The sequence below is a fragment of the Emydura macquarii genome, unplaced genomic scaffold (assembly GCF_026122565.2).
Source record: "Emydura macquarii macquarii isolate MOO-44397 ecotype Brisbane River unplaced genomic scaffold, CSIRO-AGI_Emac_v2 contig_1768, whole genome shotgun sequence".
NCBI lineage: Eukaryota > Metazoa > Chordata > Testudines > Chelidae > Emydura > Emydura macquarii.
The window spans coordinates 2,351,722-2,369,124 of record NW_027131905.1 but is presented as its reverse complement, the minus strand read 5'-3'; the positions used below and the strand labels follow the sequence as shown (position 1 = coordinate 2,369,124).

Sequence of the window (17,403 nt, the reverse complement as noted above, 5' to 3'; positions counted from 1 at the left end):
TGGAAACCCAAGGATAAAATAAAGTTGCTATTCTTACATTTTTAATGCTCTCTGGAAAACAACTGATAGTAACTGAGAGCAGTGCATTAAAAGGCATAGTGCCAAAACATGCCTTCAATTACACCATTATAACTAGAGTACATCTATTGTCTTCAGTGGAATGAAGCTGGGTAACAGCCAAATTCCACTCACACTGTCTATCAATTAGAAGCCTGCATTTTATTCCTATGACTAAATTAGCTATTTTTAAAAATTAACAATCAAACATCAACATATATTACTGCTTCCAAAGGCCAATTGAGCCTTGTCCCTAAATTTACAACATTTTAATTGTTCGGATTATTACTAATAGAAAGCAGATTAAACGAAGTTAACAAGAAATTGAAGATTATGTACTTAACTCATTATATATTGCTCTTCCTAAAGCATACACAGAAGTAAGACTATAGCAAATATTAAACACTTCATTTTAAAGAGAAAGAATTAAATGATCTGCTTTACAGGACATTTATGAAAAGATATATTTGAGAAAATCTTCAACTATCTGCAAACCCTGACTGAAAAACAGCTGCTTCTGGAAGGTTTAAGGGCTTTACATTGTGTACTGGAATGGGGATTTTGTTTTCTGTATAGAAGAATCAGTTTTTAAAATATTTCATTCCAGTTTTTTTCAGTCCATCTCATTCTCTCAACCTCCCCCCCAACACACATACACACACACACACACACACACACAATATAAATATTGTATTCAAATACAAACAAGTTTTATTTTAGAGGCTACTTTGTTGTGGCTATTTAAAATGCTGGCTCATTATGATAAACTATTACTCCACCCACTTTAGAGCCCAAATCCTCCTCCTCTGTGTTTTAGCAAATATCTTTGGATGTTTTACTGAACACTACAGTTTAAGAGAGACCAGTGAACGTATATTACCAGCAGCATGCTTCTAAAATGGGATTGGCATGTTTTATCAAATAAGCTGTATGACTCATTTGTAGTATTTTTACCCTTACAAGCAATATCCAAAAAGACATAAAAATGACAACCTTTGACTAGTCAATATTCACAACTCATTTCAAAACATTTTGTTATCCTCTTTAAAAAAAATCAGAGAGCAACAACTCCTTGAAATAATCCTCATGTTAATGAATAGAAGATGCCGTCTCTGGCATAGCATACTCTGAAGATACACCTATGAAGTAGATTCTGAACTCTACACAAATTCACATTAAGAGTATTTGCTGATAGAGCACGTAGCAAGATCTGTACATGCACACATACTGTAGCTAGCAAACACACCCTTTAACTGCCAAACAGCTCTTAAAATAATAGTTTCATTACTCTTATCGGTTTCTACATATATACAAGTTAAGGGGCATTAAACCAATATTGTAACAGATACATGTTCAATTAACATAGGATGAAACAACCATATGAGACTTAATTTTCCACATCAACTTTTAAGGTATGTGCCATGACAGGCAGGCCTACTTTAAAATCTTAAGTGAGATGACAAAAAATAGTTAAAAGAAAAACATGCACACATTTTACTTGCTTCACACCTCATTACCAATAAAGATTTTATAGTGTGATGTGTAAGGGGTCTGGAAATTATTTATATTGTGTGCTGATTTTGAGAGCTACTAAGTATTAAACAACTGTTGTAATCTTGCTAAAGGAGCAAAACAGACTGGTTTAATTTTCATTTAGCAGTGATATGTTCTCCTTAATTACCACCTTCATGAAGATTAGTACTTCAGTGTATTTCATGGCTAAACAACCCTGCTCTGCACAAAGAAAATATTCTCCTTTTGAAAAGTTGATTTTACATTTTGTTTTTGAAAGGATTTTAATACCTACAGAAGATTATCTTTAAAAGATTTACATTTGTTAACTATGCATTTGAAAGCTAGAGTCTAGCCTATTTTGTTTTTACAAGCAATCAGCATAGTAACAACAGCTTCACATTCTCCCTGGTGATGTTGCAAACAGCCAGTGTATTAAAATAGTACATTAAGATGTTGCATAAATGCCAAGCATCATGTCTGATACATTCACTCACCATGAAAGCTGCAATTCTTCAGAGACAGTTACACTAGAACCCCATTTCACCTTACATCATTTAAGGCCTTGCTGATTCAATAATTTGAAACGAAAGACCTTCATTGTCTTGATTCCACTGAAAAACCATTGAACATGCATACATCAAAGAGATAAGATACTATTAAGAATAAAGAATTAAGGGCTATCATGTGTTCCTCCCTCTTGCTTTCTTTCTTCTCCAGAACCAAAGCTGTCTGCAGCTGAATGCTCCTACACTGATGAAGCAAGCTGCAGCAGTCATGTTAATCATCTGCAGATGTAACACATCCAATCAGTTCTCTCCTTTTCCTCCTGTTATGCCTTAATTTACAAAATGCACACGGAAGAGAGGACAAGAACAGATTCTTATTCTGTAAGCAGCAGCTCATTACACCAATGCACTGAAGCTACTTGATAGTACAATCTCTACCTGAAGAAAAAGCAGAAAATATTTAAGAGTTAAGCAAGAAAAATTTAACAAAATGTTGCTGCATTTGGTAATGATCTGCAAATTCAGTGTATTTTTAGAAAGCAAAAAAGAATGCTAAAATCCATTCAGCACTTTCTGGTACCTTAATAAGTGTACCCCTAAAGCCAATGGGCAATTATTGAATTGCAGCCATGTCTAGGATGTGACTGGGCTTCCATTTCATGCGAGCAATACACAACACAATGCTTTTAAGCTTTTAGATTTTTGTTATTGTTTATTCTCTAGAGAGTGGATGGAGCCGAAATTATTCAGCAAAATTTGTTTCACGGGCATCCTAGGCTGGAATTTAATCCAGGCTCAAGAGATAAATGGCAACTAGTTTTTAAAAATGAACTCCAAATAACTGGAGAATGGAACCTTCCCAAAAATTCCCCATTCCATTAATTCAACATTAAAATTATAAATTCACTCATATTGAAGTCAGGAAATTTAGCCTTATGGTTTCCATAACAAATGTAACTTAGTCAACTTGTCCCTAAATATATGTATTACTTTCCATTCCATGCCTATGCATGCAGAGAGAAATAAGATAGGTGAAGTAATACATTTTATTGGACCAACTTCTGTTGGTGGAAGTAACAAGCTTTTAAGCTACACAGAGCTCTTCATCAGGTTTGGAGAAGGTAACCAGAGTGTCAGAGCTCTGTGTCGTTTGAAAGCTTGTCCCTTTCACCATCAGAAGTTGGTCCAATAAAAGATATTACCTCACCTACCTTGGCTTGTCTCTCTCTGACTATCATCCTGGGACAAACATGGCTACAACACTGCAAACAACTATGAATTTAAAGGGGGTCTAGGACATAAAAAGCAGACTTGTGCCTTTTTATTCCTTTACCTGGCATAAATGCAGCACGAAACATTTTTGGATTCCTTATCCCCCTTTTTAATTTTTTTTTAAAGCTTTGGAAGTATCAGGAATATCACATCTTGTCCTCTGTTTTTATTTGATGTCTACTTGGAAGATCAGAGAATTGGGAGTTCTCAGTCCCTAATCAAAAGGAAAAAGAACTTTGAATCTTCAACACAGATTTTTTTAATTGTCTGTATAGTATTTAATTAGAGATTTAAATAAAGAAAATAAAGTTTTACACAATTTAGTAATTCCTTCTCCTCTTAAGCTTCCCTTTCTTGGTGCTTGTGATGTCAGTATCCTACTAGACCCCGCAGGAAAAAGAGGTAGATAGAACTTGAGTTTTTAATGTAAAAGCACATTTAATTCAGACATTCTTTATTGCAGGGGTTTGTTTGTTTGTTTTTTGTTTTTGTTTTTTAAAGAGAGAGAGAGAGAGAGAGAGAGAGAGCACAGATCTCAGTTTCTCCCCAAGAGGAACTGCACAAAGTGCACACAAAACCCATGAATCAGTAAGATCATGAATCTGCCAAATGCTAAGGAACTCTTGAGTTGATGTCAGTGGGAGCTAAGGATTCTGAGCACTTCAAAAGAATATTTACCTCAAAATACTGACCAAGCAGGTGAAGTTATTATTAGAAGATATTGATACAATAATTTACAGAGGGAGGCTTTTTCAGTTAGATGCTTAACTCCCATTGAAAAAGTCAATGGAAGTTAGACACTTTGCTGCCTTTCTTGCCTTTGAATATTTTAAACTCTTGCACAAACATGAGACAGATTAAAACATAATCCCTGTTCTGTAGAAGCCTTAATCTATGTAAGACAAAACACAACAACAGTTCAGAAAATGAAGATGGGTTTGATGTGGACACAGAAAACCTGAGACAGACATAATACAGCAGCTGAAATTTTATTTAAAACTTTTATCTAACTAGGATAACTATTACAAACTACCTGGCAGGGCTGTTCCAGTGCATTTCTCAATGGGCACCTATGATCCAGGTGGACATAAACCTGAGGGTGAATGTGACGGCCTGGCCCCCTGCATACAGTCAGACCTGCCAAGAGACCCTGATTGGAAGCCAGAGTCCTGACCCACTCCAGAAGTAGGAAAGAGAAGATATGGGGAACCACAAGCTAAGTGAGACAGAGAGACAGCTCCTCACCATGCACTGCCCTGCTCAGGACTGGGTGCCTGGGCAGCCCATTAGTTTACAAGGACTTCAGTCAGACAGCTTCTAACCCACCAACTGCATTGGAACCAGACAAAATTGTGACGATCGTAATTTAACCACCCAAACCAGAACTGGATGTTGGGTGAAGGTGAAAAACCCCACAGAGCAGTTAGCCAATTTTGTCACATGGTAGGAATCTTTTCCAGACCCCAAAACTGGTGATCAGACCACCCCTGGCATCATCAGATATTCAGCAAGTAGATATATGCTGGAGCTGAAACAGGTCTAGGCTATTCAACCAAGGCAACAAGCTACACTGACCCCCCCCTTTTCCCCCACACACACACTTCAGCACCAAATGAGCAATATCGTGCCCCAGCACCACACCCACCATGCAATGGTGGCAGCAGCAGCAGGTAGGACAAGTCCGCTGGAATCTTCCTGGTCTCAAATGCAGGACATGACACCCCCCCACCATATCTCTGTCCCATGCTGGAAACAAAATGGGGGAGAAAGGGAGATGAAGAGCGACAGAAAGGAGAGGGCTAGGGAACATGGAACACTGCCTCACATGGTCTCAGTTGAGAGCTCTTCCCCTGGCCCCAGAAAGTGTCTCCACAGCTCCCAGCTCCATCAAGGCCACACCTTGGCTAGGCGAGCATTTGTGGACTCATCAGAAGGCAGGCGAGGACACCTAATGACAGATTAACTATTTTACTCTAGACAGAGGACTTTGTCCAAACAGGAAAAATAAAACGTGTTAGCCAACATGAGTTAATTAAATGTCTTTAGGCACAACTTAACACATAATAGATAGGCAGTGATGTTTAAAAATGTAATAGCTGGTTTTACTAGAAGATTAAAATCATCAATGTCATCATAACTATGTTAGGAATCTATGTACATAGATGGTCCCCATCACCATAATATCCAAGTGCCAAGTCATTACCATCTTGGAGAATCAATCTTACTTGTGCAGCTCATGCACAATAAATGGATACATTTCAAACAATGATTCAGAAATGCTAATTAGATATTCGAGACAGTATCTGAAGCAACAGAACATTTGAAATAGAAAAGCTTTCAATGTGACACATGGATAGATATCCAGAGTCTCAGACTTTATACATCAAGCATGAATGGCATAAGCATACAGGACCAAACTGAAAGCTAAAATCACGGTGAGAAAAGCATATGGGCAATAGTCTTTCTGTGGTAAACCTTTGCGGTTTCATCTACTGAGAGAAGACTAATGCAGCTGTTTTGGAAGTTGAAATATACAACTGTTGTCATCTGAATAGAAGGATCATAAACCAAGAAACTTTCTCATCAATAATGCAACTTTCAGAAAGTTAATTTGGCAGAGACGGAAACCTGTTGAAATTGAAAGGTACTTCTATGGAGTCAAAAATAAGTTACATGCGTTGTTAACTACTGTAATGCACACATTAATAAGGGGCAGTTGGTAACACTACTTTTAGGTTGTCTAGCACTATAAAATATTGAGGTTGTCCATCCAAATATATTACAATATAGTCTAATTACACAATCACATTTTATTTTTTCAATAGGACTCCTTCATTCAGCATACAGGATGCATGCACGAGAAAGCAGAATTAAGGCTACAGAAGCAACTGTTAACTTGGCATTTCCTAAATTTTAAATGTTTGACTTTGCAATCTTATTATCTGCTTGTACTCCCCCATCTAATCTCACTGTATCCATTTGTTATCTCTTGTTTTATACTTAGATTGTGAAGTAGGGAAGGAAACAGTCTTATTGTTTTGTTTGTACAGCACCTAGCACAATGGAGTCCTGGTCCATGACTAGGGTTCCTTGGTAGTACAGTAATATATTAACTTCCTTTTAATATAGTTTTTTGAATGTCATAAGGATAGAAAGATCAGAGTGAATGGCAGAAATTACATCATTTCAAGCGTCTACCAAAAAAGAAAGAAACAGAAAACATGTAGATCATCTATTCAAGAAGACAATTTGAGGTCTGCCTCTTCATTCCCCCTCCCCCCCTCAAATAATATGTATAGGAGCAAAACCAAAAGCTATGTCAGAACTGCGAAGAGCATAGTGATATTATTGAAAAACTAGACAGAATGAAGTCTATTACTTTTCACAGATTCTACTTATAAATAAGACCACTGTTAGAACTAAGTAACTGAAGAGCTAACAGAAGTTATTTAAAATGACAAAAGGAAAACAACAGGATGCAAACTATTTAAGTTGATAAGGAACACTAACTAGCATGAAGAGGCCAACTAATCAACAAACCAAACCAAATAGCAACAATGTGAAACACTACACAAAGCATCAACCATCACAGCTGGATTAATGATAGAATATACCTAGAACAACAAAGGTGTTTTCTGTTTTAGCTAAGAACCATTTGCTGGCCTAAATAAAATTCAAGGCTGACAGCTAGAGCTGTCTGGAAGATTACATTTCCATTTCACTGCATGTTTTTGTTCTGCACTGGAACAAGAACAAAACCTTTCAAATTGTTTCACAAAACAGAACTGTGGCTTCTTACATGTATTTCCCGAACTGAACGACAACTCTTTGGGAAAGGCATGTAAAGAATTGACTGCAACTGAAGTAGACTTATCAGCTGACCTACTAGATAAACTTGTGACAGTAAAATGTATTTTCAACACAGATGAAGTAAAAACTCCACGAGATTCTGAACTTCATCTCAAAAAACAAACTGCACTTAGCATTTCCCAATGTTTACACAGTATATCATAAATTCAAAGGCCAAAAGGGACCATTATGATCATCTTGTCTTAACTCCTGTATAGCACAGGTCACAGAGCTTTGCAAAAATACTTCCTAGAGGATATCTTTTACAAAAATAGCCAATCTTCATTTTAAAATGGTCAGTGATGGAGAATCCATCATGACCCTTGGTAAATTGTTCCAATGGTTAATTACTCTCATAGTTTTTATGCCTTATTTCCAGTCTGAATTTGTCTAACTTTTATACTTCTAACCACCTTTTTTTGCTAGAATGAAGAGTCCATTATTATATATTTGTTCCCCATGTAAGTACTTACAGTCTGTAATCAGTCCCTTTATCTCCTCTTTGTTAAGCTAAATAGATTGAGCTCCTGGAATCTATTACTATAAGGCATATTTTCAACTCCTTTAATCTTTCTCATGATTTTTCCCAGAACCCTCTCCAATTTATCAACATCCTTCTTGAACTGTGGACACCATAAGTAGCCACAGTATTTCAGCACTACCATACCACTACCATATACCTAAGTAAAATAACCTCCCAACTTATGCATTCCAGGATCACATTCGCTCTTTTGGCCAGAGCATCACACTGGGTGCTCATGTTCAGCTGGTTATCCACCATCACCCCCAAAACATTTTCAGAGTCACTCCTCCCCAGGAAAGTCTCCCATCTTGTAAGTATGGTCTACATTCTTTGTTTCCAGATGTATATACTTACATTTAGCCATAATCAAATGTATATTGTTTGCTTGCTCCCAGTTTACCAAGAGATCTAAATTGTGCTGAATCAGTGATCTGTTCTCTTCATTAATTACCACTTCCCCAAATTTTTGCAACATCTGCAAACATTTTTATCAGTGATGATTTTATGCTTTCTTCACTGATAAAGGTATTAAATAGCATAGGGCCAAGAACAGATCACCGCAGGACCCCACTGAAAGCAGACCTGCTTGATGACATTTCCCCATTTACAGTTATTTTGAGACCTATCAGCCAGCCAGCATCTAATACATTTAATGTGTGCCACACTAATTCTATATCATTCTAACTTTTTAAATCAAAATATCATGCAGAACCAAGTCAAATGCCTTACAGAAGTCTAAGTACATTACATCAACACTATTACCTTTATTCACCAAATTTATAATTTCATCAAGAAAAGAAAGTTTGACAGGATCCATTTTACATAAATCCACTTTGACTTGCATTAACTATATCACCATCTTTAGTTCTTTATTAATTTAATCCCCTATCAGCCACGCTATTATCTTGCCCAGGGTGGACATCAGAATGACAAGCCTGTAATTACCCATTTACCCTTTTAAAAAATTGACACATTAGCTTTTCTTCCCATCTTCTGGAACTTTCAAGACCTATTGAAAAATCAACATTAAAGGTCCAGCACGCTCCTCAGCCAGTCCTTCTAAAGCTCTTGGATGCAAGTATGACATTACCCCAGATACAATCTGGACAGATGGATAGCTGTGTCCCCTCAATTCTCCAGCCTAGACTGCCTTTTACACTGCTTCACTGTGTGAGTAACCACTCCTGATCTGCTCTCACACAGCCTCCAGCATGTAAATCACTCCCAGCTATATTGCATGAATGATATAGCCAGCCACTCTTGAATTACACTGCAGGGCAACAGCCAACTCCCAGTCTCAGACTTTCCCCCAGAAATGTGCATCTTGTACTGCCCAGCAACCTCCTGGACTATACAAGCTCATATAAAGTCCATCATTTCATTAATAGAAAATGATATGCACAAATTCTGTTATCTAAAATGGAGTTTCCCCAAACACTTCAATCCAAAAACACTGGTTTAGATAAAACAATAGAAGAAGTTTATAACTACAGAAAGATAGATTTTAAGTGATTACAAATAATGAGGCATAAAAGTAAGAATTGGTTACAAGAAAATAAAAAGGTTAAACAACTAATACCTAACTAAGAAGTTAAAAGAATTCAAAGCAAAGGGTCTTTCTCACGACATGCTACATCTGTCTTACTAGCTGGATTCCTTTCAGCCAGGACCTCTCCCTCAGTTCAAAGCGCTCTTTTTTCTTCAGGTATCAAGGCTTCCGTGGATGGAGAGCAAGAGGAATATTTTGGGGCAACTGTTTCCCTTTCTTATCGTTCTCTTTGAAAATCTGGGGTTCAGGAGACAGGAAGTCTGTGGGGACGGGAACATCCAGCTGTTTCTTTACCAAGATACCAATTTCTTGCTCACACCCTTTTTCCTCCCAAAAAATGGCCACTTAATCAGGTGATGGACCATTTGATTTCATTGGCATCTGGCTCTGAAGTGTCAGTTTGCCTTTTGTCTCTGAGGAACCAGTTTGTGGCTGCTTTTCTGAACTTGTAACATGTCTCAGTAATATCTCACACTAGAATCTTATCACTTTACATACCATATTGCCACACATATTTTACCAGGACAATAATGATCACCAAATTGATTTTTCAAATGACACCTGACAGGGCATACTTTGTACAAAATTTATCTTAGTCTTCTAAAAGAGATGAACATAGGAATACAGACTGTCACAGCAAGTTATCGGGACCTGCTGATTTAAAAGTGTCTGACTTTAGTAGCATCTGTTTAACATCTTCCAGAGATACTACAGAATGGAAAGAGAATTATCACCATATAATGAGACTGCATCATCTTTTTTTTTTTTTTTTAACCCAAATACTGAACAGAAATATTTATTGAAAACACTTCTGCCTTTTCTGCATTATTGATGATAATTCTACCATTTCCACCTAATAACAGACAAATACCATTATCAGGATTCTTGTTGTTCCTAATATATTTTTAAAACTCTCTCTTATTGTCCTTAAGTCTGCTGGCCATAGATTTTTGCTGGCCATAGATTTTTCCTTGTGTCCTTTGGCTTCCCTTATATGTTTTCTGCAAATTTTAATTTCAGATTTATATTCATTACTATCAACTTCCCTTTACTTCCATTTGTTACAGATAAATAAATAAATGAAATAAATGTAACAGCTACCAGCACTTCCCCTCTAAACCAGGTTGTTTTTTTAAAACCAGCATAGTTTTTTTTCCTGAATTGTGGTTTTTGAGGCATCTTGTAAGACGTTCTTATGACTCCCAATCACTATTCACATTTTTCTAATTGAATTCTTCTTCCCAGCTGATTTAGCTCACAACCATTTTTGTGTGTGTGTATTTTACTGGTCTGGATTGGACTTTATTCTGCTTGCACATGACTTCATCACCTTTATAATGATCACTTTTACCTAAAGCTACCATTAACTTTTAGTTCTGAGATCAGTTCCTCTTTGTTAGGGAAAATGTTTAATACAGAATTCCCCTATGTGACATTTTTTCAATTAGGAAATTGTCATCTATAATGTGATATTATATACATGGAATTTCTCAATATCGATTTAAAATCCCTATTACTGAGGCTTCAAATGAACACTATTTCTCCCAGTTAAATATCACAGGTCAGGTATACACTTAAAATGCTGCAGCGGCCCGGCTGCACCGTTGTACACTTCAGTGAAGATGCTACTATGCCAACGGAAGAGCTTCTCCTGTCAACATAGTTAACCCACCTCTCAAAGAGGCGGTAGCTATGTAGACACAAGAAGCCTGTCCGTCAACATAGCGCTATCTACACCAGGGGTTAGGTCAGTATAACTGCGTCGCTCAGGGGTGTGCATTTTTCACACCTCTGAGTGATGTAGTTATATCACTGTAAGTTTATAATGTAGATCTGGCCACAGAGACATATTTATGGTCAAAAATGTTAAAAAAGAGTGAGCGCATTAGCCCCTTTGTCTATTGAAAGTCAAGTTGGAAAGCTGTTGGACTTCACAGAACCGACTGATATTTTTGCAGCCACAAAAGCAAGAAAGATAATATTGTCATGTTAATACCTGCATACAGAGGGAACATTATAAATACACACATTTTTTTAATTTAAAAGGAAGTGTTTATTTTGCCTATTTCAGGCCAGGGACTGATTTTTGGTTTAATTCATCAGTTATGTAACTGGTGATAACCTTCTATATTATATAATCAATATATAAATTTCAGTAGCTATCACAACCAATCAGGATTTAAAGAACATTTAAAGAACACAGGTAAGTGGAAAACCAACCAGTTGATTCACTTCTTTGTCAATCCACTGCTGTTTTTGAAGTATGTTAGTTTACTGATAGACTTATTTGTGAATTTATGTCTTCCTAATTGATAACTAGCTGTTAGTACAGGTATTTACTGTTTCAAGTTTTTCTGTAGCGCTGGCTGAGAATTAAAATACTGTTATTTGTTTGCTATATAAAGCAGATTCGATTTGGGGGATCATCACTAAGAACAGTATAATTTTAGCATATCTAGTTAATGTGCTTTAGACATCTGCATTTGGGGTTATCAGCAGAAATAATTCAGAAATTAAGTGCAATCTATAAGCTATGTCCCTTGACTTTTATAGTGATAGATATAATAGAAAGAAGTACTGCAACACTGTCAATATTTTATTTAGTTCTACCTTAATATTGAATTCCCCCCCTGGGGCAAATCTAACAGGAAAAATTACATTTACAGTAGCAGCAAACTGGAGAATCCTTCATCCTTTATACACATTACAAATTACATCAAATTACTGACAGTAGCCAAATTTTACTTTTTTAAGCTCTTAAAACCCAAATTCTTCTAGGGTTCTAACCAGCCCCTGGAAGGCTGTTTGTTTCTTAAATAGCAACATCCAGCAGCCTCAAAATACCCACTTCCCCACCCCCCAAACAAAGGAACCCTATAATCAGCCCTGCCCCTCACCCGCTTCTTGGGAGCCAGAGGGAAAACTATTGTGATACTTTTTAAAAACATCCCAATGACCCCTCTATTTCTCTCAATAAAACAAGTTCCAACACCTAAGAATGCATGAGCCATGAAGTCTTACATCCACCTATACAGTTTTTGTAACCACAAAGTTTAAAAGTAAGCTGCAACAGTTTTAAAATTCCAATGACAGGAAAGTCTGTAGCCACTGTAATGATGTATTTTAATGAAATGTAAGATAGTTACCAACCCAAGTTACCAACTCAAGACTAACTTTGTCTACACATTATTTTTATACCAGTATAACTATGTCAGTTAGGCATATGGTTTTACACCAATATTGGTGAACACCTAGTGTGGACACAGTTATACCAGTATAAAGATGCTGTGACAGTTTGAGGAATCTGTCTATGTTAAACGTATGACTTCCATATGATTTTATGAACTCTATTTATTATTAAAATCTTCTGTGGAGAAAAGGTTCCATTTGTGGCAGAAAACAGACCAGGTCTGAAGATGAAAAAGAACAATAACTCTGAATAGTCCAACCTTGGAGTGGGGGCTTCCAGCTGAGCCATCAACTTTTAACAGTCCTCTGCCAGCAATCCTACCCAAGGGTTGGAAAACAGAAAATCCCCAACAGAAGGAGAAAAAGTATTATTAGAGATTGCTTTTAAAAGGAGTCATGCACTCTAGCACAGAGACACAATTACCTGGACTAAGCAGGAGTGCAGGCAGGATGGACCTGGCCTCCTTGAATGTCATGGACAAAACCCAAGAGACTCATCTCAGGAGCAGCGATGACAGTAGAGGCAGGGTACTGTATTCAAGTGTGTTGTGTTTCCATAGATCTATATCTCTTTGGTGCATTTTAAGAGTAAAATGTGTTCTAAGAAGTTCCTTTACAAAGCCTGTGTTTTCCTTAACAGCCACATGGTCCCCCAAAGAATTAAAACAGTCTCCCCATGAGGGTGGAACTCTGAGGACAACATGCACAAGCTACTGGGGAGACTTAGAGAGTTCACCACTGGTCTTGGCGCATAGGGCAGCTGGACCATGGGTTGGGCTGGAAGTTGATTTGGAAGCATGTGAGATCCAAAGGTTGGGTCCATGTTACAGACTGGTGACCATCCACAATTTAAAAAAAACCTCCTTATCCTTAACTCTGCTGGCCATTGATGTAATAGGTGCCTCTGCAGTATAGTATATTCCCTTACACTACTGGAATAAGCTATAGTGGTATAAGTACCTTGATACCACTGTAACTGCATCCATGCTGAGGGGGGGCAGTACCTCTTTAGCTATACTAGTATAGTTAAAGCAGTAAAACGTCTGATTGTAGAAAACGCCCCAAAGAATCTGAACTACAGCTTTTCTGCCAGAGAGCAAGTGACAACATAAGGACCAAAAACAAAAATTTCAAAGAGCCATTCCTTTCTAATGCTGCATTTTTCATTCCCTTTGTTAATGATACTTGTATTATCACACGCAGACAGAAACCTAGAAAGCTCAGATTTCTTAGGAGCTAAGAGAGATTTTGTTAATACAACTATACATTATTAATCAGCCATACACATCTTTGTACTGGAATCTTACAAGGATTTGCTAAAGATACAATGTCTTATAATTCACCTTTAACTCTTTATAAAAAACATATTTTGCAATGTGATTACATAGGCAGTTCTTCCCAGTGTCGGGGCTCCTCTGCTCCTTCTTTTAGGGTTTAAGTGTTACCAAAAACATGCAAGAATCTTCTGCACTGAATAGGTAGTAAGTTCCACCCTACATGACTGTGCACCCGAATGGTTGAAGATACTTTACAGCATTTCTAATCTCAATATGAAACCTCCTATTGTTGTGCTTGTGCTCAAAATGCAGAAAAAAAACTGATGCGTATGCTGGTGAGATCATTTACACTGATTATAAGGGACCCAAATTTCTGCATATTCAGGAGGTGTTTGTTCACTCCATATTATAATATGGTACCACAAACACTTACAGCTACATGCTTTGTTCCCATCTCACATAAATGCTCATTTATACTCACTCATAAGGCCTTCAAAAAGTTTTCCTTCAGACCAACTTCCATTCTTGGTCTCAACCCTGAAGTGATTTATGGGAAAAGATTTAAGGAAGATACCTTTTATTGGGTGGAGGGAGCTCATAATGACAAAGTCCTTTTGTTTATTTAGGGGGTAATATCAGAAGAATTATAGGAAGGGGAAGAGAACCTCACACTTTCATAAAAGTGCCCTTTTTTTTTTTTTTTTTTAAAGTAAGTTTGTACCCACAATACACAGCATTTAGAATCTATTTCTGCCTGAAAGAAAGGCAGACAAATATTACAGTACTAACAATTGCATCTCACAAAAGTCAGAGGCTGCTTTTGAAAAGTCAGACCCTACTTCCTTTCATTTGAAGATGTTCGTGTGTAGTTTGGATTTGTATTTAATACCATTCCTCTAATGCTATCTAATAGTATCAAGTTTGACTAGAAAGTATATTTGGGCAATTATTATGAATACTAATGTTATGATCTCAACAGTAACAATCAAACTGCCTTTACATTAGCATTTTCCCCTAGAACTTCCCATCATTGCTATCTATGGTGCAGTGTCATTGCTGGCAGCAATGATGGAAGTCTCAGTGTAGACCATTTCAAGCACCATGCTATATAACCCTACTCAAAACAGGTCTAAGGCTAGCACCCACAAATGACCTGTCTGCCCTGGTGCTCCCACTGTTATCACCTTTACCAGAACCACACTGCTGGGAGCAACAGTGTGGCATTTTCCCCCCTTCAAATCCTTGTGCAGATCAAGCCTTAACAGACTTCAACTTGCAAAGTCTTCCAACCACTATATCTAATCTTATGGTTCAAGTGGATGCAGTCTTTTTAACCTTTATCCACCTCCTTTCTCAGGTTCTCAAAACCTGTTCTCATGTTACATCCTTTGTTTTCATTTGGGGCCCTTCAAGTTTTCAGTGTTTTGTCTAGTCTAAGTGATTTTTAAAAAATGTAAGTTCTGTTTGAAACTACAATTGGGAGAAGAGTGAGAGGAGAAAAAAGTGGGAGAGAAATAAGAACATTTCTTCCCAAAAGATTTAGAGAACACTTTGGAAAAATAAATAGTAGTCTTGTGTATCAGTTTTGACTAGTACAATCACACAATTATTCTTTCTATGCTCTCTCCATTCTTTCATGAGGAGTGGGAGCAGGGGAGAGGAGAGGAACAACTGTAAATCAGCTCGGGCAGCTAAATTACTTGGCTGGATTATATGACCAACTCAGGTATCATTACATTCTTTTATTATTAAAATGCTCAGACGATTTCCTTGCTGCAATACTGCATCACAGCTAATTAAAATGTAACGTAAGTCCTGGCTATATTTGTTTGAAGAAAATATCTTTGTTTAAAGACAAACCCATTTTCAAGTTAGCTGCCCATGTCCTATCTATTCCCAGCTTGTTAGCCTTAAATGCCTTTATTTAACAAGTATGATGGACCCTGCAAGGTATCTTGAATAACCACTAATGTTTAAATTAGTTTCCCCCCCTCCAAGACGACAGTGTTTTAAAAATGGGTTTTATAAACCTATATTGTTTTAAAGTCCTTGGTGACAGAGGATTTTTGTGTTTTAGATATTCTTGATTATTTCCATATGAGTGCAAAACGGATATACATGACATACATGATTAGAGATAAGGACAAGCAAAAATTAAGAAAAGCTTGTTGCAGTTGGTATTACTAGTAATGACACCTTAAACATTAATGCATGAAAGCAGCTTTAGAGATTAAGCTTTCCCAGAGGCCACTCCCCGATAGTGGAACAAACATACCGTATTTCCCCATGTATAAGACGCACCTTTTTTCAAAAAATTTGGGGTCTAAAAACTGGGTGCGTCTTATACAGTGGTACTTACCGGTGATGTACCGTAATACATTTATTTTCAAATTTCGGGCCCCAAAATTAAGGTGCGTCTTATACATGGGAGCATCTTATACATGGCGAAATACGGTATGCAGGATATAAGAACCTCCTCAACTGTGACTATTTTCAGGTCAAAGGGCATTTCTCTGACTCTCTCTCACTCACTATTTTAAAAAGCAAAAAATTCTCCCAGAATTCTCACTCCCAGAGAGAGAACAAGAGAAAATAGCACACAATGACACAGCTAGTCATGTTGCTTAATGTTCACCTGGAAAGCAGTCAGATATGGTGATAAGAGTACTATAGGAACCTCAATAGTTCACAGTTGGTCCAGCCTCCAACTCTAGTTTTAGAGGTCTTGTGTGGCTGCTTCTGGACAGATGGCTTTGCCCCCAGTCAGAGTTACTTCTACCACTATCTGTCCCACCTACAAATGGGAGTTCCCCACTGCAGAGCAAGTCCCTGGAAACAATCTGGGGGCTGTATTCACTTTTTGGAATAATTTCCACTGGGTGTTGGTGATTTGTGTTGTGTCTGTCTCATCAGTTCTTTTTCTCCTCCCTCCACAGATCTACCAGATCACTTGAGAGTTATTTCATTAATAAATTAAGATCATAGTTAAAGATGCAAAATGATCACAATCAGAAAGGTCAAGACTCCACCAATGTTTACCCAATTTGAAAACACTTCATACTGCCCTTTTCCCCCAATCACTCTCTTATAGATTTCAAATATATTTCCTATTCCATTAAAACAAAACAGCTATTAGCCAAGTGCTGCACTAGCTGCTTCAAGACTACACCTTCTCTTCATCACATGCTGAGTGCAATGAACCTTTTCTGCATGTGATGGATAGGGAATGCTACTCCTAGTTATGGCACGACCAAGTTGTTAAGGAAGAACACGATGACTTTTGACATTCATTTTTCAAAAGCATATTTCCTTGCAGTGTTACCTGGAGGAAATCAGCCATGTCACTAGGCTGCCCCTAAGAGCCCAGTCGGGAAATTCTGAAGTTCTTGTGTCTATTATCAGTGTCAAAATTGGATCATATATGCTCATAAGAAATGAAACTGCAAGGGACTGATAGCTAAACGTAAAACATTTTGAAAAGTGTGCAGCTGTCAGCATGGGTAACAGCAAAGATACTAACTATATTGATGGGATGAGCTGTTTCTATTGTGTTTGTTGCATGTAAAAAGATAAAACACACAAGATAGATTAAAGAGATTGTTATAGCCTTCTTGCTGTTGCACTAACTACTATATATTTGAGATCTACTCTTTGCATTGATAGGCT

The 17,403-nt window shown here is 37.3% G+C and overlaps 1 protein-coding gene across 3 annotated transcripts in view; it reads right to left on the bottom strand.

The window, feature by feature from the left end:
- The window catches only part of TBC1D14 (TBC1 domain family member 14), a 101,844-nt gene that overhangs the window by 42,871 nt on the left and 41,570 nt on the right, over positions 1 to 17,403 (bottom strand). Inside the window, exon 1 of one of the 3 annotated variants that reach the window (XM_067556429.1) lies at positions 2,067 to 2,274. The exons of the other annotated variants lie outside the window; for them this stretch is intronic. Coding sequence (XP_067412530.1) covers positions 2,067 to 2,069 — 3 coding nt within the window. The 5' untranslated portion in view covers positions 2,070 to 2,274. Of the gene's footprint in view, positions 1 to 2,066; positions 2,275 to 17,403 lie in introns of those variants that run through there. 3 annotated transcript variants of the gene reach the window in all.